The sequence below is a fragment of the Delphinus delphis genome, chromosome 3 (genome assembly GCF_949987515.2).
Source record: "Delphinus delphis chromosome 3, mDelDel1.2, whole genome shotgun sequence".
In the NCBI taxonomy this organism is placed as follows: Eukaryota; Metazoa; Chordata; class Mammalia; order Artiodactyla; family Delphinidae; genus Delphinus; species Delphinus delphis.
The window spans coordinates 12,435,371-12,459,175 of NC_082685.1; the positions used below are offsets into that span (position 1 = coordinate 12,435,371).

At 54.4% G+C, this 23,805-nt stretch overlaps 1 protein-coding gene across 2 annotated transcripts in view; it reads right to left on the bottom strand.

Annotated features, from left to right (window-relative positions):
* Positions 1 to 1,214: 1,214 nt before the first annotated feature.
* MAU2 (MAU2 sister chromatid cohesion factor) overlaps positions 1,215 to 23,805 on the bottom strand; it is a 34,477-nt gene continuing 11,886 nt past the window's right edge. Inside the window, exons 2-19 of one of the 2 annotated variants that reach the window (XM_060007981.1) lie at positions 21,566 to 21,583; positions 20,914 to 20,979; positions 20,113 to 20,208; positions 18,526 to 18,620; positions 16,417 to 16,444; positions 15,893 to 16,048; positions 14,601 to 14,747; positions 14,423 to 14,513; positions 13,188 to 13,291; positions 12,521 to 12,598; positions 12,150 to 12,215; positions 10,712 to 10,795; positions 9,283 to 9,332; positions 9,005 to 9,082; positions 8,680 to 8,791; positions 5,679 to 5,769; positions 4,673 to 4,800; positions 1,215 to 4,295 (exon numbers count right to left, since the gene is read on the bottom strand). In XM_060007981.1, the coding sequence (XP_059863964.1) occupies positions 4,221 to 4,295; positions 4,673 to 4,800; positions 5,679 to 5,769; positions 8,680 to 8,791; positions 9,005 to 9,082; positions 9,283 to 9,332; positions 10,712 to 10,795; positions 12,150 to 12,215; positions 12,521 to 12,598; positions 13,188 to 13,291; positions 14,423 to 14,513; positions 14,601 to 14,747; positions 15,893 to 16,048; positions 16,417 to 16,444; positions 18,526 to 18,620; positions 20,113 to 20,208; positions 20,914 to 20,979; positions 21,566 to 21,583 (1,563 nt within the window). In that variant the 3' untranslated portion in view covers positions 1,215 to 4,220. Of the gene's footprint in view, positions 4,296 to 4,672; positions 4,801 to 5,678; positions 5,770 to 8,679; positions 8,792 to 9,004; positions 9,083 to 9,282; positions 9,333 to 10,708; positions 10,796 to 12,149; positions 12,216 to 12,520; positions 12,599 to 13,187; positions 13,292 to 14,422; positions 14,514 to 14,600; positions 14,748 to 15,892; positions 16,049 to 16,416; positions 16,445 to 18,525; positions 18,621 to 20,112; positions 20,209 to 20,913; positions 20,980 to 21,565; positions 21,584 to 23,805 lie in introns of both variants that reach the window. The other variant, XM_060007980.1, reaches the window with a different exon arrangement.

The window sequence follows — 23,805 nt, forward strand, 5'->3', positions numbered from 1 at the left end:
AACCCCTTCCCCAGGCATTTGATGCTCGGGCCAGCTGCCCTGCCCACCTGCTAGCCTCTGTGAGGGCCATTCCTGTCTTCCCCTCAGTCCTGTGGCTGCCTCCTGGCTGAGTTCCTGTCATCTACTTCCCAGGTATGTTCCCTGCACTGTGTCACTGTGTGGAATCGCTCACACATCCAGTGGCCAGCAGTTCTGCCCTGGGATGACGGCCCAAATGAGCCTTCAGAAGTGCCCCTGGAAGGCAGCAGTCAAGGCTACATGGGCATCACCTCGGGTCACAGGGACAAGAGCAACATGAGTGGCAGTCTGTGCACCTTAAAAGCACCTTAAAGCATGGCACAAACCAAGAGAATTGAAAACACGTGTTCAAACAAAATGCACAGGCACATCCATAACAGCACTGCTCATGACAGCCACAAGGGAGAAGCAACCCAAAGCCCGTCAATGGATGACTAGATAAAATGTGGTCCATCCATTATCCAACAGAACGTTATTTAGCCATAAAAATGAAGCACTGACACACGCTACAATGTGGAAAAACCTTGAAGACGTCAGGCTGAGTGAAAGAAACCAGACACAAAAGGACACATGATACGTGATTCCATTTATATGAAATACCCAGAAGAGGTAAATCCAAGAGTGACAGAAAGTAGATTAGTGGTTTTCTGGGGCTGGGGTAATGGGAATGGGGAGTGACTGCTAATGGAGATGGGGTCTCCTTTTGGGGTGATGAAAAAGTTCTGGAACTAGACAGAGGTGCTGGTTGTACATAGTGAATGTATTTAGTGCCACTGAATTGTAGATGTTTAAATGTTAATTTTATGTTATGTGACTTTCACCTCAAAAAGGAAGAAAAAAAAAAAACCTAGGCACATGAAGGCTGACCCATGAGTTTTCTAAGAACACAGGGAATAGAACACCAGGCAAGCAAGAAAGTCTGCCTGTAGTGAGGGCCAAGACAGTGCTGTGGGCCTCGCATGCCATGTCTCAGGGGTTTCCTCCCCTCTAGGCAGGGCTGGACTGAGGAACATCATCATTAGAGGGGAAAAGATGCAGGTTTCCACCAGGTCCTCCAGTCCAGGGCATCGAGTTCTGCACCCTCACACTCTGTAGTCTATAGCAGAAGTCTCTGTGGCCCCACTGGCTGGGCGGGGAAGGTTAGTCTTTGGGATGGCACATGTGAGGGGCAGACGGCACAACAAAGACACAGTGAGTGATGGTTCCCACAAGTTATTTTACTTTGAATATATAGGAAAAGAAATCTACAAACGAGAAGCTATGTTCTACGGTTATGTCTTTTAAACAATTCTTGTATTTATAGAATTTTTTTTCCTGATTAAAAGCACCAGCTGAAGATACAGGCTGCTAAAAACATAAGACACTGCAAACCCATTAAAAGACGGTATGCCAAACATACTTACTGAAAACCCTTTAAGGAAACAAAGACAATGCAACCAACAAATTTACCAACTGTGCCAGGCAGCCCTTTCCGATTTCCCTGCCTGTGCTCCCAATAAATGGGATGGGGAGTGCTTACCCAAGGGGGAGGACCCTGGCCTCACCCATGGGCGACTGGGGGGATCCAACAGGGGAAGGCAGCTGGCAACTCCTGGACCAACGTCCCCAGAACCGTAGGCCCTGAGGGCCACCACTGCTCATAGGAGGAAGTGGGAGGCGCACACAAGGGGTTTGACCAGCTTTTTTGTTTTTTTGGCGGTACGCGTGCCTCTCACTGTTGTGGCCTCTCCCGTTGCGGAGTACAGGCGCCGGACGCACAGGCTCAGGGGCCATGGCTCACAGGCCTAGCCGCTCTGTGGCATGTGGGATCTTCCCGGACCGGGGCACGAACCCGTGACCCCTGCATCGACAGGCGGACTCTCAACCACTGCGCCACCAGGGAAGCCCTGGAGTTTTATTTATCTGTTTTTTCCTGAACACTTAGCTATATGACACCAGCTATAATGTCTCCCTGGGGGCTTGTTTCCGCTGTCTTGAGTTCTTATGATTGAGAAACTGTGAGGCACTGAATTTGGACTCACAGGAAGGTATTTATGACAGCTTTATGTAATTGAAAGGTGCTGCAGTGAAGGGGACATTCAAAGCTCACACACACGCACGCAAGCAGTACACACGGGTTGGCTTCCATAAAGCTAGAGTGGAATATTAAACATCGAGTACTGAATTCTTAACTGTAAACTTAAGAACTTAACCTTAACTTTACATATACATAGATAACAAAGTGGTCACTAAAAGCACTTTAACATCAGGACAGATGTTAAGTCTTGAGGTTCTTATTTCAACTGCTCTACATACAAAATGTCCTAAAAGCAAAGAAAGGTTTAAATAAATACACAGAGACAAGCATGATGTAAAGTGTGATTGAAGAAATGTGGGTCTGGAGAGGTTCGACAGTGTGGGGTCCTGGCCTGCAGGCGCAGCTTGTAGCAAGACAGGTGCTCTGTCCCGCGGGTGGAGGGGAGGACCTGGGGGGCACCCTTGAGGGGGGAGGAAGACAGGATGAGGACAGCTTATGACCAGATGTCAGACCCACATTTGCAGACCTCACTGGCCCAGTGGTGTCATCAAGGGGGCAGCCCCAGGGAGCATGGGAGAGGACCAGACTCTTTCGAGTGACCCAGGATGACACAGAGAGGACGGGTCCTCTTAGGACAAAACTCTGCCAGCCCGTCCCTTCAACCAGCCTGTCCCTTCAACCAGTAGCTCACTTGCATGCCTGCTGCAGGCCCCCAAGAGGGCAGTGGCCCACAGCAGGGAGGTCTGCTGACAGGCCTGCTTATGGCTAAGGCACACCCAGGCCTCAGGGCCCAGGCAGCTGACCTGAGCGATCCCAACATTCCTTCCTTCACGGACACCGAGGCTTTGAGAAGCAGCCTTCACGGTGCTGGGTGACTAGACTTGAACCAACAAGCAGGTGTGACTAGCAAAACCACTCACCACCCCTCATCAGGGAGATGATCCCAGGTGCCGGAAGCTAAAGGCGGCAGCTGCTTTGACTACCCCCAACGTCACCATCACCTGGGGCACCTCCTCAACTATCCAAGAGGAGCACAGAACCAAGAATGGCTGGTTGGGCCTGGCAGAGCCTCCAGGGGTCCAGCTCAGGAAAAGTTTTCAATGCTGTTCTGAGACCCAAGGCAGGTAGGTTTCCCCCTCCTTCCCTCTGAAAACAGGGCAGGGGGCCAAGGGAATGGCTGCCTGCAGGCTGGTGGAGCTTCAGGTGTCTGCAAACATTCTCCGCCAAGGAGGCTGCAGAGCTGCCAGGAAGCAAGCCCCTATGATCCGGCACCCCGAGTTGGGCTGAGGAAGGTCCCTCTCCCCTGCTTCTTGCCCTGCGCTATGGATGCTGACAGGGGGAGGGTGGCTGGTGCAAACACAGGAGTTTCTGCTCTGGGCGCCAGCTCTGTGAAGCCACACACACACACACACACACACACACACACACACACACACGCACGCGCGCACGCACACACGTGCTCCCCCACGGCTGGACAGTGAATCCAGTCAAGGCTCAGATGTTTGGAAGCCAAGTTCCTGGGTCCCCCAGGGCCCCTAGCTAGAGGCCCCAGCTGCCAAAAGGATGGATGCTGGACAGAAAGGCAAGCTGAGAAAAGCATTGTGGCAGGACGTGCATTTTTTGTCCCTGACATGAGCAACGACTTCTTCCCTCTAATTTTGGGCCAGAAACTGGTGTCTTGCCTCTGGGCACTGGAAGCTGCCATGAGCAGAGGAAACACTCCAGCGCAGCATAGAGGCCCAGGCGATGGAAGTCATGTGGCACCTCGGTGGTAAGGACCACCCCTGCATGCAGAATCAGGAGCTGGCCGGTGGCTGGCACTCCACTCCCCGCCCAGACACACTCTCTTGAAGATGTGACTCAGTCATGGAAGCAGGACTGGCAGCTCAAGTCCACTTTGAAGGATGGCTCTGGAAAGTTGGCTCCAAAATCCCACCTGTGAGCCTCAGCACCTGGACTCCTGGTACTCGGCAAGAACGGCCAGCCGGCCCTTCCTGGGAAGATGGGAATTGGCCCTCCACACTCCCCAGGGACTTGGAAGCTCTGGAGACAGTCGGGAAAGAAGCCTGGGGACAGCCACGCCAGCACGTCTCTAAGGAAAGCTCAAGTGCCATCTGGGTGGAAGTCGGGGACACACCAGGCCCCACAGAGGCCCAAAGAAGCTGAGTGGCCCTGTCCAGGGGTCTCACAGGAGGCTGGCCAGGCTGGTGTTGGGTCCATTCTGAGCTTGGAACTGCACAGGAGGGGGGCCGTCTGTCCACTGTTGGGGAAGAGGACACACAAGTGAGGTCCTTCTTAGAGAGAAGCAGGGGTGTGCTGGGCCACATGTCTGCGCCTGGAATGCTGCCCTCCTCAGGCTGGTCACCAGCGACGACCCTGCGTCTTCCACACTTGAGTCAGATGGGCCCCCAGGAAGCAGCCTGCATCACTCACTTGGGTTGGTGCTATCTTGCCCATCCAAGGGGGCTCCTGAGGCCAGGCTGAGTTAGGGATTGTTGGAGAGATGGAAGGAAATGGTAGCCAAGTGTGTACTTCCCTCCTCAGGAAGCGTGTCCCCCAGGGGCTACAGACCAGGTGAGCTGGCCCCAAGGAGCCAACCAGCACCCTCATTTTGTCTCTCCCACCCTATGCCCGTACCGTGATGAGGTTGTGCTCAGGGAGGCTGCATGCCTCGATGTGGTCCTGGAGCAGCTGCTGCGAGAAGTTCTGGTGCATCTGGGCGGCTTCATGGGCATCCATGGCATTCCCGCAGGCTTTGTTCAGGTCTGAGGGTGGGATACGCACAACGGATGGGCCTGCTTTGGCCTGCCACTGCCCCCACATCCTCCCCTTGGGTGGAGCCCTAAAGTCAAACCCCAGCTCTGCCAGTGGGTTGCTGTGTGCCTGGCACATCACCTGCCTTGAGCCCTGTGTCAAGGTCAGCAAAGCCCACTTGCCAGCAGCCCTCACATGTGCCCTCCTATGTTCCTGAGTCCTTTGTCCTTGGAGGTGGATGAGCAACAAGGCCCATAGGGGCATATATAAGGGCTGGTAGGGCACTGAAAGTCCCTGGGGCTCCCTGTGGATGCAGCACTCAGCACTCCCAGGGATTTCCCGGCCAGCTAGCTCTTGGGCACCCAGGAGCCAACTGGGAGCAAGGCACCCAATGCTCACTTCTGAGGCAGGAGGACTGAATGGGTGCATGAAGTCCACTGCAGATAGGATAGTCCACTGCCCTCTACCTCCTCCCCAGGTCCCTGGGTGAGTCTATGGACCTCAGTTTCACAACCTGTAAATGGGAGAGCAGCAGTAACAACAATGACACCTGCTGAGCACCCCGGCTCGTCCTGCCTGACAGAAATGACTGCCATCCCCATTCATGGGAAAGAAACTGAGGCCAAGTGCCAGGGCTCACAGCTCAATTCTTCACTCAGATGCCAAGAACTAGCCTTGTGGGTCCCAGAGAGACAGAATCAGATTCTGCATAGATCTCACTATGTGAACGAGCCCACTGCCCTCAAACAGGGCCTCCTGAGAAGCCTGAGAATGTGCTAGAACTGGGGCTATGGCCTGCAGAGGCCCAGTCTGAAGCAGAGGCTTAGCAAGGCTTACCTAGGATCCTCTAGCCTTTGGCTCTACCCAGAAGCCCCAATCTCTTACTCACCTCTTAGCAGGGCCGATGACCACAGCTGCACTGACATGTCTGGGATCTTGCTGGCTAGCTGCATGGCCGGCACCACCATGTTGTTACTCTCCTGTCGATCGAGAGCAGTAGAGGAGTCAAGGGCGGGGGTTGGTGGTAGAAAGGGCTGGTGGCAGGGACAGCGTGGGCCCCACCTGTGACCTCCTGCTGCTTGGCATATACCCACTCCTACTTCAGAGCCTATCTCAAATAACCCTCTCCGAAGTACTCCTCAACCACCTTGGAAAAATAAACTGCCCCCACGCCTCAGCTCTGCATGTGCCTCCTCCCTGGGGTACGGCCATGGGCAACTCTATGTGCCTTTGTCTTTCTAGCCAGAGGAAAAGGCACTGGTGGCAGTCAGCCCTGGACCCATATCAGGAGCTGATTAGAAATACAGATTCAGGGGTCCCAGGGCTGGGCAAAGGCAGCAGTCTGTCCTGGCAGGAGCAACAAGGACTGAACGGACAAAAGAGAGAGGAAGAGAAGTTTCTCTTCTATGTATGAGCCTGCTCTTGTGCGACGCCACCTGGGACACACAGGGCTGTTGAGGCAGCAGGATGTTTAAACCCTCCAACCCTGACTCCACCACGTGATTGCAACAGCGCCCCCAGGCCCTAATCCCCAGGAGGAGCTGAGTGAGAGCCGCTGGGGGCTGTAAACACCCATCCTTGACCCCACAGTGACCAGCAGCACTGCTCTGACTCCACCCAGTCCAGAGACCACAGCCTGCTGGCCTAAATGTTGGGTTCAGGGTGACACTGGGAAAACTCCCAATGCAGCAATACCTTGCAGCCTGGGGGACACTTGGCATGTAGCCCAGACACGTACAAATCCTCAAAACCAACTCCTGAGGCCCAGATTCAACATGGCCACGGTTGTGCAGGACATGCCACCACACAGACACAAAAGCCCAGTGACTTTATGCTGCCCTGTGGCCAGCACCTTGAAGATAAGCTCCAGGTGGGTCTCAAAACTTTTCAAAATTGAACCAAGCCCTTCTAAGACCTCAGAATGCACAGAACAGGAAAAATTACTCTCCTCCTCTAGGCCTGGGGCTGGGAGGGAGCTTCCAGGAGGGAGAGTCCCCCTTGGCTCAGGTTCCCCCATGACAGCTTGGGGCTGCCCCACAAAACCTGGGTTTGAAGAGTGGTGTGATCCTGAGAGCGGTCCTGTATGACACCACCCGCAAACTTGTAATGCCTAAGGACACTCTGGCCTGGCAGGCCCGGGGCAGGCAGTGTCTCCCCCAGACCTGGAGCTGCTTGAGGCGGGACCTGGGTTTGAGGACTCTTGGTGGCCCCATGTTACCCCACGTGGGCCCAGGCACAAAGGGAGCAGCAGAGGTTCCCAAATAAGCTCTATAATTTCCTCCGGGACTGTCCCAAACATGAACCAGAAGCTGCAGCTGAAGAGCTGCTCTGCCCATCCTAAAGGCGGCTTCTGGACAAACAAGAGCCAACAAGGTCTGGGTTCTAAGCCTAGGTTTGCAGTTTGGGGCTGTGTCACTTTTTTTTTTTTTTAACTTTATTTATTTATTTTTTGGCCACGCCATGCGGCATTCGGGATCTTAGTTCCCCAACTAGGGACTGAACCTGTGCCCCCTGCAGTGGAAGAGCGGAGTCTTAACCACTGGACTGCCAGGGAAGTCCCTTTTTAAAAATTTTTATTATTTTTTTAAAATTTGGGGCTCTGTGCCTTCAGTCTCCCCATCTGGCAACGAGGTAATCACAGCCACTGCACCAAGACACAAGGCAGTTGGCCTACACTCAGTGGAGCCTCACGTTGAGCACCTTGTCCCTGCCTAACCCCCAGATACACACTGAGGCCACTGCCCTCACTGTGCTCAGTGAGTAGTGTGACAGGTATTGTAGAAGGAGTGGAGCTACACTCAGAAGGGAGAACTTAGTACTGGTCCTCCTCCTTTCAGGGTGATGATACCCCACAGGGTTCAGGCTACAGCTACAGGGCATGTTGGCCTGGCAAATGCTTACCACATGACTGTGGGGAAGGGGATGCACCAGGCTCCTTAAAAGCACTCACCCTTCAGAAGCCCCAGGGCTTGATCAGATAGAACTTTATGGGCCAAGACAAGTACCCTGCACTATCTGTCCCCAAAAACAGCTGAAGTGCATTTGGCTAAACTACGGAGTTGATGCAGCTTAAAAATTCTCACTGTCATTAGAAAAAAGCTCCAACACAGTGGTGCACAGAAAGACCAGACATAAAATTATAAAACAGCCTGATAAACAAAACCTATGCATGGGCAGAGGCAGGCAATGGAAAAGAGCTGGAAGACACAAGACACGCGATGACTTTCTCCTTTGCTTCTCAGACTTTCTATGAGAAATAAAATACATGCCGTATTTTATACTGACAAATATTTTCTTTAAAAAGTTAAAGACCCTGTATGGTCGATGGGTTAGAGCAAGTGAGATATACATACACCCCCAGATGGGGAGACTCGGAGTCAACTGATCCCATCAGAGACCAGCTGGCATGGGTGGGGACCAGGCCTAGGGGGGCACTGTTGGTGAGGGTAAAAACACAGTGCACTGAAGACACCATGTGTGATGGGCAGAGATGGAATCCTTGGGATTGTGACTGAGAGGACACACTCCTTCTCCCCAAGTATTAACAGGAAAGGGAACCTGCCCTCAGCCTTGCCAGTTTTGGGCAGCCTGACCAGCTCTAGCTCCACTGAGCCCTGGGGCTTTGCCTGACGACTGCCCATGACCAACACTGGCCCTGTCTGCCCCACAGATGCATCCTCCAGGGATCCAAAGCTCCCCAGCCCTGCCTGCCCAGGCTGGCTGAGCCAGAGTGCCTCTGCCCTGGCTGAGACTCACGGAGCAATGGTGGGTGAGGGGTCAGTGAGACGCGATCATTGTGGGGCACAGAATGGGAGGCACTTCCTTGCTAGGTTCCCCCCACTAAGCACCACCCTGGCCCCATGCCCCTCAGCCTGATCCCTGACACTCACCCTATGGTTTCCCAACACATAGAAGATATGGCCCAGGAGCACAAGGGAGCAGGCTGTAAGCCGGTTCAGGTCCTCTGCATTGGACATCTTCAGGGTTTCCCGCAGAAATCGCCTTCATGAGAAGAACAGATGATGAGGCCTCATTGGGAGGCCTTTGGGGAAGAAAAAGCAGCAGTGGCCTTGAGGTCCTGAGCAGAGGGCCACCCACCCCATCGGGCAGTAGGTGGGAAGGGCAGGGACAGGGGACCTGGGCACATGCTGCTGGGGGAAGAGAAACACCGGGAGGTGCCGGGCACGAGGCCACCTGCCCTCTCCCAGTACTCACTTGGCCTCGTTATAGCGTCCCTGGAAGAAGGAGAAGAGCCCACGCACGTAGAAAGCTGCTGCTCGGAGGCAGTGCGAGCTGAGGGGAGAGCGGAGCGTCACACCTTGGTGGGGTTTTTGTGAAAGCAGCAGATTTACAAAAGGGGAGTGGGTGGGGGTGTATGAGGTGTTGGGGTACATGGGGCAGTCTAGGGCCCCACAGGTGCTCACGCCACCCCAAAGAGCAGAGAAAACATAAGATAGCTAGTAAAGTAGAACTCAGGGCCTGGGGCAGCCTACCTGACAGGGAAGCTGTGGTCTGGATTGATCCTCTCCAACAAACTGTACAGCTGTGAAAGAAATGTCTGCAAGTTAGGATAATTCCGCATTTCTAAATATGAGAGCTCGGCCCCAGATATGCTAGTAAATTGACTAGGGCTGCCTGCAACTTCCTGAGGAACGTGCCCGTACCCCAAATCCCATGCCTGTAAGCAACCTGCCGGGAGAAGGGGCAGAACCTGCAACATCACTGACATCTTAGGTGCCCTTTGGCTGTCATATGGAGGGTGTGCTGGTGGATGAGGGCTGAAGTGGGCTGAGGCTTCACCCAGTACCCACACAGTCCCTTCAGGAGGCAGACAATGGGGTGGGGGTGGGGAGGAGACACAAGGGAACCAAACTCCTCCGAGACCACCAAGGCCACACCAGGCCCTCATGACCCTGCCTACTGTGCTTCCTGACTACTGGAGCAACTGCACTGGGCTTTCTTTCTTTTTTTAATAAATGAGGTGTTTTTAAAAAATTAATTAATTATTTTTTTTTGGCTGTGTTGCGTCTTCGGTGCTGCGCGTGGGCTTTCTCTAGTTGCGTCGAGCGGGGCCTACTCTTCGTTGTGATGCGTTGGCTTCTCATTGCTGTGGCTTCTCTTGTTGCGGAGCACGGGCTCTAGGCGGGTGGGCTCAGTAGTTGTGGCACATGGGCTCAGTTGCTCTGTGGCGTGTGGGATCTTCCCAGACCAGGGATTGAACCCATGTCCCCTGCATCGGCAGGCGGATTCTCAACCACTGTGCCACCAGGGAAGTCCTGCACTGGGCTTTCTACCCAAAGCATTCAAGCTAACCAATCACCTGGGAAGTCAGCTAGGCTTTTTGTAGCCAAGAGGTGATAGTAGCCTGAACTAAGAAATGAAGGCCACAGGGGTGGAGACAAGTGGCTGAATCTGAGATACTCTAGAGGGGTCAGGGCTGGGGGGGATTGCAGGGATAAGGGGGTGTTGCAAGGGGAACCTAGTGGGAGGGACTTATCCTGCGAGGTCAAGCTCTGGCCCACCTCCCCGCCTCAGCAGGTTGGGGCACCAGAACAACCTAGGGGCCTAGTGCAGACAGCTGCCCAAGCTGTTGCTCCTCATAACTGAGCCATGAGGCCTCACCAATGTTCTAGAACAGACATCTCAGGGTACAAGAAATTGGGTTTTTTTCCTGAGGGATTCAGTAAAGCTTGGCTCATTTTCAGTAGGGAAAAGTGCTTACTGGCTATGGGAACGTTTCTGTCCTAGACTTGGCCTTCCCCCAGCCATGCCTACGGTCCGCTGTGTGGGACACCTTGTTGGAGGGCAAATACGCCAGGGCTGCTGAGATTTGCTGGTGCCCAGGACAACACTCCCCCCACGCCCCCCTCCAAGTAAGAGTTGAAACAAAGGATACCAAACATGAAGCATGTCACCTACTACCTCTTGGTGTCTATTTCCTTCCCGTATATACACACTCGCCAGATTGGTCACGATGAAGGCCCACAGCTCCTGGTGATTGGTGAGCTGGAATGGGAGACACAGGGCATTAGGGGGCTGGGCTGGGCAGTCATGTCACATGGGGGCCGCTTGGCGGCATCAGAGCCACCCAAACGCTCCACAGTGGCTACCTTGGAATCTCATTATTATTTTCATTCAGACACACACCCCTTGCCTCCTAAACCCAAGGACAACAAAACTGTTAGTTCTTTTCATTATGAAACAATCACCCACGTTATGGGAAATTCCGGAAACAGAAAAGAAAAGCCAGTCACCCTGATCCTGCCCTCAGAACACACCACAGCTTGGTCTATTCTCTGCTGTCTCTCGGTCTGAGACCTGGCTGGGCCCTCCCTCTACACCACAGGTGGTAACCCCAGGACCCGTGTGCTGACACAGCAGAGGAGTACGCTGATCCTCGGGGAGGCAGGGATCCTGCCTGGAAGAAGCCGAAGCTGTTAGACCAGAAATGCTTCTAACGGCTGGTGGTGGACAGACCCTGATCCCCAGTTCTTCTGGGGGGACAAGAACGGCCACGAGAGGGACCAAGCTGAGCAGGCTGAGCATTCCCAATGGGGCTGAGGGAGCGCAGCTGTGAAGGGGGCCAAGAGTGCCTGGGAAGCACAAACTCCACCTGGAGGCCCCTGGCAGGTGCCAAGGAGGTCCAGAGGGTCATCTGATCTGAGCAAAGATGCTCCAATATGTTTGTCATGGGACCACAGGAACAGCGTGTGGTTGGGGGTCACGCGGGGTTTGGGCCCAAGTCCTGGCTGCACCACCACCCCTCCCCCAGCCAGTGGGGAGGACTTCCTGGGACAACACACCATCCGTCGGGAATTTTGATGTTGAACCAAACAAGCAGCAGCCACTTGTGTAGGAACTGAGATGGGGAAGGAGGGTCCAAGAGACCTCCATAGGGCCACGGGCAAGGTGGGGTGGTTCTAGCACCACTGTAGTGAGCAGCACCAGCCGACCAGTAGCTGTGACACAAGTCACAGCTGTGACACAAGTCAACGCCACCTGGCAGGCTATCAGGAAGACTGGGAATCGTGAGCGAAAGTGGCTGAACAGGCCATGGCACCAGCCCTGAGTTAGCTGGGGAAGCCCCACTGCAGGCTAGCCAGGAGCCCCCTTGCCCACAGCTATCCCTCATTAAGCTGTGCTGCGAGTGCTGGCCTTGTCTGCAGCTGAGCAGCACAAGACGTGACACAGAAAGCCCTGGATAAATGGTGCATCACTGTCACCACTGGCATCAGGCTGAATGCTGGTGGAGTCACCCGCTGACCATGGTTTTGTATGGCTGTTGTCCTCATCACAGACCACGCCCGACTCCTTACTGAGAAGCACTGCCTGCCCCATAAAGCGAGGGCCGGCACCTTACCCGCAAAGCTGTGGTGAACTGGGCTTCAGCGTTGTCCATGCAGTTGACAGAGACACAATACAGGCCCTGGAAGAAGAAGATGCTGAGGGCTCAGAGCCACATGCAGCTTGCCCGGGGCTGCACAGCTGCACCCAGGTGAGCCTGACAAGTGACTCTACTGAGCTGGCTATATCTGAGCTTTACCCTGACAAACAGGGAGAAAGATGGCATGCTTAATTATTCCTGCCTCCCGGGACCTAAGTCAACTTGGACTTGATGACATGCTTGTCAGAGTGAAGTCCACAGGGAATGTTCTGAATTCTGCCGGGGGTGGTGGTCAGAGGGTTACTCGCAGGGGTGGGGTTGGGGGTGGGCAGCCCGCATGCACTCACCAGCAGTGTATGCAGCTGTGCTGCGTGGTTGGAGAAGAGCCGGGGGGACTGCTGGCACAGCTGACAGACCTGGGAGATCTGCCGGGAGAGAGCATGTCTGACATCACTTGGCCTGTAATGTGGGACCCAGTGTCCCTGCAGCATTGAGGAGAGACCCCAAAGCCGGTGGGTGTGCCCATGTCGTGCCCACTCTAACTTGGGCACAAAGTCCCAGCGGATGTGCCCATTGTGAGGATTAGGCACAGCCTTGACCTCTTTGAGGATGGTGACCCTTATCCATTACCCGCCGTCTCCCTTTCCAACTTGTGTCTCAGCTGTACAGTACCTTCACCCTTATCAAGGCGCCCATGCCCTTTCAGGAAGGTGGGCATAAGGGATTACGGATCACAGGGCAGGAGGAGTGCTAGAACTGCCGTCAGGGGACCCTAGAACTCCAGACCCCATGTTCCTTGGGCATGCCAACTTTTAGGTAAAAGGCTCTGATCAGTTGTGTCCACACAGGGTCGTGGACTGCCAAGTTATAGTCATATGACAGATGACGTCCTGCTGACACGCACTGGCGACACATTTACATTCTCCCACACGACACCCTCCGAGACCCAGCAAACTCAAACCACTCTACCCCTCAGCCTTCCCACCCTGTGTGTGTAGCCCCCAGTGGCCTCACCTCCTGAAGCGCTGTGGCCTTGTGTCCTGTGACGAGCCTGCACATGATGATGTGCTCGAGCAGGATTACTTGGAAGGAGGACAGAATGGGGCTGCAGTCGAGCACTGGGGGTGAGAGGCAGGGGTGAGCATTCGAAGCGTGAGCGGAGGAGACAACTGAGGAGACACTGACCCCTGCCTCCTAGGGGCTTCGAGCCCTCCGGCCACACCTGGCCCATAGCTACCTGGGTCTGAGCCCACTTGCTCCGCTGGACATTGGCCCAGCACCCAGTCTGTCACCTTGCTCGGTGTCCACAGCACCCTTAAGCGAGGGGGTGCATCTCCCTGTCTAGGTGAGGAAACAGGCTCATAGCAGGCTTTGGTGACCAGAATATTGTAAGAGCAAGAAATTCTGGAGGGATCTGTCTTCCATCCTCACCACACCCCGACCCAGCTGAGTGCTCAAGGGCACTCTGGACACAACACATTCTAGAAATGCTGAAGTTGTCTGGGAGACTGAGACCACGTGATAGGCCTCAGGCAACAGTGGGGGGACCCGAGCTTCTGGCTGCCCCAAGCGGCTGTCCTCACATTGGAACCAGACAGCACTTTCCCAACTCATCTGAAGGGAAAGAACCGCAGCCCCCGCGGGCGTCGTTGGTTCTCTGGCTCTAAGGCTCTTCCCCAGCAGCACTGACAAGGGCACAGGGAATGAATGAGGTTAACAGGCGCACAAGCCAGCCAGGGATGTGTGGGGCCCTGGGTTCCTACTAGTCAAAGGTCCTTGATCTCACAGGATGGATTAGTCAAGCATCCAAGAAGAACCCAGGGCCTCCAGAGGACCTGCTGTCAGTCAGTTCCAATCCCAACCTCACCCTGAACACAATCCACATCACGATACTGATAATAGACAGCAAAAGCAGCCAACACCTGTTTCAACTGAGCACTGCCGCCCCAGCAGCCCCCAGTGGAGTCCCGCTAACCCTCGTGGCTGTCTTGTGCAGTGAAGGGGACAGGACAGAGACGGCCCAACCACCCCACAACACAACCCCTTGGGGATCAAGGATCCAGTCCAGGCCTGGCCTGCTCTGCCCGAACCTGGATCGTCCCCATCTGCCAACTGGCGTAACAAGACCCAGGGGGCAGGGACCTGTGCTGCAGTCTTTAAAGGTCCTTCAGGCCCAGCATAGGAGGTGGTGATCGGGCCACCCACCAGGGGGCTACTTGACCCACTAAGCCCCACAGAGCCTGACTTACTCTTGAGCTTCTCCAGCTGCATGAGAGCCTTGTCTGTGTACTTCTGTGCCTTCTCTAGGTAGCCGGCTTGCATGGAGTGCATCACAGTCACCTGGTGACAAGATCAGATGGTGGTGGTCACTGGGGCCCTCTCCTCTCTCACCTGGGCCACCAGGCCCCGGCCCCTCCAGGGACTCACCAGGTAGACAAGCACGCACATGTGCTCCTTGGGCAGCCAGTGGAAGAGGTCAGCGGGGTTGCTGGGCAGGATCTCATCATCGTGCAGTGTGGAGATGGTCTGGATGCACTGCTGCAGCTGCTTCAGGCATGGCTTCACACTCTTTACCTGCAGCAGGCAGACAGCAATGCACACCTGAGCACCCGTCTGCTCCTATCAGGTGCCAACCACCCTTAGGAGGCAGATCCCCACAGTGGCAGCTAGCCAGGTCCTGCCTGCCCATCAGCCCCTCAGCCCTTCCTTCCCGGGAACTCCTACCACACCCACCACTTGCAGGAAGCCCATCCCCCCAGATGGGTCAGCCAGCTTTCAAGGCACAGGGCAGGGCCAGGAGGGTCATCTGTGGCACTGAGGCTCCACCCCCCCCAGCGCAGGGCCCAACACCAAGGCCTGGGAAAGGCCTGTTCAAAGACCCTGCTCCAGCCACATTTTCTCCTTCCTGCAGTGACCCCAAGAGAGGAGGACACGGCTGGTTATCCTGGGGGGTGTGAAGTGGCCACTCGGAGTCCTGCAGGTGCCGTGGTTTATAGAGACTGGCCTTTCTGCACCAGGAAGCCCCATCCCGAGGCCCTACAGGCCATCTCCACAGCCGTCAGCACCCTGTGAGAATCTGCACTGTGCTCCTATGTGTTGACTGAAGTGCTCGGCCCAACAAGCAAAGGTGGGTGTGCGTGGGGGAACTGAGGAAGCGTGACAGGGTGGGGAGGGTGCGTGGAGCAGCACCTGTCCAAAAGGCTGAGACGTTCCCCCACATACAGGTACAGCTGCTCCTCAACCATATGAGGGTTATGGGCTTTTTGTGTATGTGCCTCAAACACAGCTGATTTTGTTAGTCCCTACTCAACTCCCACAAAGCTGTCATTAACTGGGGGGTGGTGGACAGACACTGCTTGAGCACCTGCTGTATGCCAGGCACCATGCCAGAATCCCCAGTGTATTTTCTTGGATTCCCCAAACTGCCCTCAAGGTCATTTGACCATTCACACGCAGAGTAGATGTGTGTGAGGCCACAGCTATTCCCGCTATAAGGGCAGAAATGGGACAGACCCATTCCTTGAGTGCCCTCTGTCCACAGTGTTGTGCTCTCCACTCATGCCAGAGCACAACAGGGTTGTGGGGGAATCGAGCCCCGAATGACAGACGTGCCCAGTGGTGAGGGACAGGAGGAAATCACAGAGCTGATGTCTTAGCTTACAGGCCCACCCACCACCTGCCTCCTCCCCAGCAGCCCTCAGGTGAGAGGCACTACATACCTGCCCAGCATCCAAGTAGTGGGTCACCTGGAGCACCAGGAAGAAGACACGCAGAGACTCTTTCTGGATGGGGTTCCCTTGCCAGTTCTCAACTATCTGTCCACAGAGGGTCAGTAGTGGGTGGACTTCCTGCAACTTGCGCTCCATCAACAATAGCTGGGGAGGGAGAGGTGCACGTGCTGGGAGACCCTCCTGGTACAAAGGACTGCCACCCGCCTGCCCACGCGCTGTGGGACTGCTGGCACCACGAAGGGAGGGTGCATAGCCGGGCTGGAACCCAGGTCTAGGCAGCTCCAACCCAGGCTGCTCTTCCATCAGCACAGATCCCACAACCTGGAACCTGAGTTTTACCTCTGAATCCAGCTGGGGGACACGGGCCTGCCCCTCGTGGCTGCCTGCCATGCATGAGGGTCTGGGCGCCTGAGGGGCCACAACATGGCAAGCAGGCGAGGCTTTGGCAGACCTCATGGGGACCCAGCCTCACGTCCACCATACCAGTCCCATCCCATCCAGCCTCCACTTACCATCCCTTTGCTGAGCAGGAACAGTGCCCTGGAAAAGAGAGGGGTAGTCAGGTCTGGGAGACTCAGGCACCCCCTGGGATGACTGTGCCATCTCAACATTCACAGGAACCTAACGAGCCACCTCTGGGACAGTTAAATGGATGACAATGGACCCTGGCCATTTAGGTCTGTTTTATTTATAAGAGGGCTCTATTTTGTTCTATTCTATTTGTCTTTAGCTTTTTCCCGTTTAGACACTCATGTGGTTCAAAAGCTCAGAAAGCAGAAACATGTGCTCAGAAAGCACAGAGGGGCAGGGTACAGGACAGCACATCCACCATAACCTTACTCTCGCTGACACAGCAGATCACAGGTTCCACGTCTGGGGACAGCACAGGGTGAGGCAAGGAGAGAAGGCGGGTAAGTAATCAGCCTCAGGTGCCCGAACCGAAATCTGCACCTCACCGTGGCCCCTCTGTGCCCCCACTTCCTTGCCTATAACCAGCCAAGCCCCCTTGGGCTCTCCTGAGGGCTAAGGGGATGAAACCCAGGAAGCCTAGGCATGTCAGCAGCCTCGCTGCCCGCTGTCCCCACCCTCAAGGGTGGCGTGGCCAGGAGATTTCTACTGTCTCTCTTAAATCTTTCTGCACTTTCTAATAAACAAGCACGTACTGCTGTCATCAGCAAGAAAAATAATAAAATGAACACATTAAAAGGTTTACGAGACTGCCAAAAGACAGAGGAGGGCAGCCCAGCCTCACCCCAGTGCCTAGGGGCTGCTCACGGCACTGGCGTTGGGACAGGCTTTTAGGATCGGCTGTTGGGCTGTCGTCACAGTTTGTTCAACATCTAAGTCTTTGTCCCGCCAGTCTGTGCAGAGTCCCCATGTGCTGCAGCTGACACCCCGTCAAATGGGCATCATTCCAGGTGAGTAGACTGAGGTGGAGGGGGGGTCCCAGTCACACAGTGAGAGATGTCTATACTCCCAGCCACCTCGCCATTCCTTGTTGTTACCTCACGGTGTGGACACTCTAGGGTCTACTGTCTGACTGCTGAAATCTAAGGCCTCGAACTTCACGTCAAGGTTCCCATATTGTCACATCACTAGGCCATATGCCCAAGATCAGAAGTTCTGTGTCAGGCGACCTGTAGGCGTCATGCCCTAGTGAGGCCCACCCAGGTCCCTCGCCCACAGTGGTACAGAGACCTGTTTGAGGACACTTGTGACTGAACATGTGCAGTGTGTGGCCATCCCCATGCCCTCCAAGGCATGACTGTCACCCTGAATCCAGTGATGGCCACAGCACGAGGAGGATAAGACGGGCCAGGAACACAGACCAGACTGTGTGACAGTGTCCATCCCAGGGCAGGTTGGTCGAGGGATGACAGCCTGTGGGGAACTGTGTGGACCCCTGTGAGCACTTGCAAGTCCAGAGCTTAGAGAATGGAGTTAGGGACTGTTCTGTCCCAATAACCCCATGGGACAAGCTTAGATTTTGTGTTTCCAGAATCCCAATGCACAATAGAATAAGAGCGCTGCTACCTGGAGTCTGGAATCCTACTACAGAGGATTCTTCTCTTTAGGGGAAAAAGAGACAGACTGGAGGCTCTCTTAGAGGGCACACAGTGAAGCACTGGTGGCCTCTGACCCCTGACCCCAACCCCAGGGCATTAGCCTCCAGGTAGTCTAAGCAGTTTCACGCATAACATGAACCTATGTCCCTTCTTTTACACAAATGTCCACTTACTCTGTCTCCTGTTATGTATCTAAAAACTCCTGGGTGTCCCCTGAGTGGGGACACTGGTTGCCAAGCACGCTGCCCACACTCGAAGGGGATCAACCCAGAAAATCATACGAGCCCTTTTTATTTCAAGAGATACTAGAAACGTGCAAGTGCTGACGGTGCTGAGAATGCCAGCTGCCCCTCACCCTCACAGTCAACTCAACTTCTTACTTCATGAATCGATGGGGCACAGCATCTCGGTGCTGCTTTAATTTGCATGTCTCTTACTATGTATAAGGGTGGCCATCGTTTCATGCTGAAATGCCATTTCTATTTGTTGTCCAGGATCAAGATGGCCAAATTCTTTCCAAGTAAGAGGAGGAGGGGCCAGGGAGAGAGTGCCTACCGTGTGTACTCAGATCCCACCACCCGGGCGTACTCGGCCCCCACACCCAGGAGGTCACAGGCTGACACCAGGTCCTTCTCAAGTGTGTGCAGTTGCTGAAAAGAAGAAAGAACAATGACCCTCATTTCCAAACCACTTGCTTTACAGTACCTGGCCTTATGGCTGGCGAGTTAAACTGAACCTCCCTACATCAACAAAATTGCCTCAGTGTCAGTTTTCAGCTAAACTAAGCATATTATCTCATCAACAGTGTTTGGGTACAGAACTCCACTTCGTTTATAGTGTACATCATCTAAGCTTAATGGTGCATACAGCCAGCAGTTAACACTCACAGGTGCAGACCCCTCCAAGGCTGTGCGAGTATGTTTGAATGCTTCCCAGGTCACCTTCAGGGGGTGGTCACTAGGGGAGCAGCCAGAGGAGCCTCAAACAAGGAGGGACTCTTTCAGGGGTAAGTACCTATGGGAGTTTCAAACCCAGGAGCCTTGACAGGCTGAAAGGCAGGGACACCTGTGGAGCCTTGGTTGAGATCTTGGGATCCGTGCTCACAGCACAAACCAATACTGTGACCTGAGGCAGGTGACTCACCGCCTGGCCTGCTTCCTCCTCTGCCAGCAGGCACAAAAGCACATGGAGGATGAAAGGAGGACAGTGCACGTGCAGGGCAGAAAAAAGCCTGGAAAGAAGGCAGGGGCCCAGGCTAGGTGAGCTCTTCTCAGCAGGGGACCCTCTGAGCCAAATCCTCCTGGCATTAATGCTCCCCCAGGGAGCAGGGGACACTTGCAGCCCAGCACCCACTGTGTGTTCAGGCAGGTGATGGAGCTTTATCATGGAGGGTGGGCGAGAGGTGGCCTGGTGGGTAGGCTGTGTCAGGGTCAGGAGAGGATAGAGGATGGCCAGTGCTGGGGAGGTGTGGGCAGACCCCAGGATGAAGAGGCACTCCTCATGAAGGAGTCTACCCAGCACCCGGCCCCCACTGTAGCCAGGAAAGCCCAGCCTAGAGAGCCCCTCACCACCTGAGCATCTCAGAGTGCAGGGACCAGGCACCACCTACATCTGAGGAGCTTAAGGGAGGCTGAGGGCAGAGGGGCTGTGTGGAGACCAGGGTGAGGCTATACCCCAGCAGGCCCCAAAAGTGGGCTCTAGGAGAAAAGGCTTGACTCCAGCATTTCTTGCCCAATAGGCAGTCCCTTGGAATCTCTGCACAGCTCTCAGAAAACAGAGTGGATCTCTGGCAAGAAATGCTCCCTAAATTTTGATGAATGCAGGCCAAAGGGAGCAACAGGAGGGAGGGGAACATGAAGACTAGGCCCCAAGTCAGCTCCAGGGGAAGGATACTCCCACCAATCACCCCAGGTGCTGCTGAGTGAGAGGCCCACCCTGGGAGTACCGCCTCCTGGCGACAGTCTGGAGGGGACTTGTGAGCGGGTCAAAGAAACGTTCCTGTGTCCCCATCCGCTCAGTACAGCAGCCTGAGGAAGACCCGTGTGTCCCAGAGTCTGCTTATTTGTACTTGAGGCAGCTGTGCCCCAAGGTCACGGCCCCCAACAGGCACCCACGCATCTCAGCCAGGCCCGCAGTACTCACAGCAAGCTGGAAGAGCAGGCGGCAGTGCCAGTACGGGGTCTGCTGTGAGATCTGGATTGCTTTCCGCAGCAGTGGCTTTGCTGCATCAACGGAATTCTGAAAGGAAACAGTGAAGTTTGGGGAGGAAAAAACAAGCTGGATTCCTTATGCAGCAGCTGCGGAGCCAGGCGGCCATTCCTGTTCACACTTACCAAAGGATTTGTGGGTTGCCAATGTGCTTGATTAAAGAAGAAAAGATATTTTATTAGACTCACTGGCTGGGAAGTTTTTGTATCGACCTTAAAATAACTCCCCACTCAACTAAACAGAAATTAGCTTTAGTTCAAAATCCTGAACAGTCAAATTGATAACAATTGCTGTCTTTCCTGTTCTGCAACCAGAGAGAGGGGTCAGGGGCGTGAAAAGGAGTCACTGCTCAAAGCTGGGAAATGCAGTTTTCAGCTACACCTGACATCAGGAACCAGCTTAAGGTAAACTATATAAACTTGTTCAGGAACTAATCATCTTTAGCCTAGGAATCATCTTTAGCCTAAGCCTAAACTATATAAATTTGTTCAGGAACTAATCATCTTTAGCCTAGGAACAAGGCTGTTTTCCAACAGTCCTCGGTAGAAAAAGATTCTGCTAGCCTTTGTTAGCAAGTGATCACCCATGGCTGCCCCATGCCAGGCGTGAGAGATAAGAAAATTATGAGAAGTCTTAAAAGCCGGAAGGGAATCCACTCCTGAGAGTCCCAGTTTGCCACTGTGCTTTGCTACAGGGAGAGGGAGTTTGCTTTCAGAAACCTTCATATGTTCTTACCTCTTGACAGTATAATTCAGACAAAAGACTTGCTGCTTCAAATTTAACATCTTCAAACTGCGGGATCTAATGACGTCCAGTTAAGGAAGTAGAGACACTGCAAAATGGTCAGTTTAAAAGGGCCACAGGGCTTCCCTGGTGGTGCAGTGGTTGGGAGTCCGCCTGCCGATGCAGGGTACACAGGTTTGTGCCCCGGTCCGGGAGGATCCCACGTGCCGCGGAGCGGCTGCGCCCGTAAGCCATGGCCGCTGAGCCTGCGCGTCCGGAGCCTGGGCTCCGCAACGTGAGAGGCCACAACAGTGAGAGGCCCGCGTACCGCAAAAAAAAAAAAAAGGGCCACAGCTCAGCGTTCTTACACTGCAGAGGCTGGCCGGACGGGCATATCCCCACCCACTCTAAAACCCCTAGTTCACATATTCCCCCAGTAATCCCTGAGCTTGCTGCTGGCTGGGTGTGGAGCTAGAGGCTGGGGCATGAAGAGGAGCACAGCACCCAGGGAGAAGCTACTGGTCTGAAGGGATGCTCCAGGTAATCTGTGGGGCAAAGCCCAAACCCAAGGTGTGCATTATAGGTACGATTCAAATTTATAACACATTTTTTTTTTATTTAGAAAGAGTTTTCCTTAAAGGGAACAGTACCAAGAAAAGGATACTTGCTGTGATATCAACCACTGAAAGAGAAAGAAAAAAGCATTAATTCTCAACCATACGCTTTGCACCTGCTTAACTGGCTCCACTTTGGGGTTTACACAGGTTGCCTTGTCACCAGAGGCTGCAGGTGTTCGGTTAAGTGGGAAGATGGACTGCTCAGCCTAAGAGGGTGGGCTTGCTTTTCCTCTAATCCAGCAACCAGGGCGTGTCTGGGGGAAAGGGAACATGAACTTGCTCCCCCACTCACGGGCTTCCCATCCTGCCAGGCTCTGGAGTCAGAATTGGAGCCCTCTCCCACTACAGCAGCAACGCTTCACAAGGGGAAGGAGCACAGAGGGGCCACCACATGACACTCACTGTAGTACGCCAAGAGCAAATCATGACGTGAGGAATTAATTACAATTAGAGAGTAGGTCTGTGGGTGTCAGTCCTTCCTGGAGAAGTGACATTTAAAAGATGTTTGGAAATGAGCAAAGTTAGCCTCAGAGGGGAGGGAAGAGTACTCCAGGAAGGACTGGTGTGGGCAGCACCTGGCCAGGGGTAGCAGGGATGATTCTGAGTTCTGAGCTCACCATCCCTCTCTGCTAGTACACAGGCTGGGACATGGTTCAGATAATGACATGCTCCCACTTGGCCATAACTGTGCCCTGGAGTTTCACATTCCAACAGGAGGCGGTGAGGTCCCAGGACAGTCCGCCACGCCACCACACTGACCACAGTCTGTCAGACTATCAAGGACTCAAGCATACACCTGACGCTGTTCCTGCTGACCCACTCGTCCTGCAAACATTCTCAGAGCCTCAGCAGTTGCTGGAAGGCAGATCCAGAGCCCAGAAGAAGACTCTTACTTGCCATGCTCTGTGGGAGAACAGTGTGTGTGGTATGTGTGTGTGGTGTGTGTGTGTGCACGCACGCGCATGTGGAGGGAGGTGGTGGGGGTTGGGGTGTCTGGGGCTGGGCCTTGAAGGATGAGAATGTAACTATGGGTGTTACCAGGCAAAGAAGGAAGGGGAGGTGCTCCAGGCAAAGAGCAGAGGGCCAGGGAGGTGAGGCTGGAAGGCCCATTTGGTCTCTGTGCCACTCATGTGACTGTGGGTAAGAATGCCCTGATGTCACCCCTGGAGCCTGACCCAGTCAGACGCATAAAACAAAAGCACCCAATCAGATCCAAGTTTTAAAAGCATCTTATATGCAGCAAAGGACGCAGAGGGAGGAGGAGAAAGAGGAAAGAGGCTGAAGGCCCATGGGTCTGCTGGCCGCCAGGGAGAAAGGCCAGTGACGCCAGCGGGACAGCCTTGGAGCTCGAGATGTCTCTGGGGCTGAGTGGTGGCCATGGAAGTCACCAAAGAGGCTCGGCAAGACTTGGAGCTGGTCTGGAGACCAGCTGCCTCAGAGACACAGGTGGGCCAGGAGGGGGAGCTATGGGAGTAGAGGAGAGGGACAGAACAGAGAGAGAGAGGAAACATGGAGAGCCACCAGGCTCCTGTGTCTGTCACACACACATACAAGTGCACGTGCACATAGAGCCCAGGCAAAAGGCACTCCGCAGCCAGCCCGGGTATCCCCTCCCAAGGCTCCCCTGCAACAGGGTCAGGAGGAGCTCAGGGTCCCAAGAGGGACACGGCCAGTGCCTGCTACCAGGAGTGTGGCCCCAAGTGAGGCTCCTTGGCTGAATACCACCTACATGGACAGTGGGGACAGGCCTAGCTCCAGCCTCGTGTGACGTCATGAAGCTGGTAAACACATAAGTAGGGGCTTGCTTTCTACAGAAGCCACTCCTCCTCACTGGGAAGGGCAGTCGAGCTAGAGACACTCCTGAAGGCCACCAACTGGGAGGAGGGACAAGATACCGTGTAGGAAACTCTGTGACTAAAAAGCTGGGTTAGGGACATGCTAAGACCTGGTCCCACCTCAAGATTCTGTAGTTCCATGACTTAATCTCCACATGCAAGACATATCTCAGGCAAGGCCTCCATACTCAAGGGGAGCCCTTTAGAGAGAGTACAGGATGGATAAAGACACACATGAGAAGCATTTGCCTTCCACTCGGAGCGCCGTGTGGCTTGCTCTCAACAACCCAGCCTGGTAGCCAAGGCGGAGTGGGCTCAGTAAATCCACCACCTACAGCTGAGTTTCCAAGTCAAGCTTGGCCATGCCTCAGGACCTGGCGTAAAGCTGACTACATCTGTGTGTCACTGTTCCCCAACAGAGGTGAAGAGGGCAACAAGAGGTGAAACTCCTC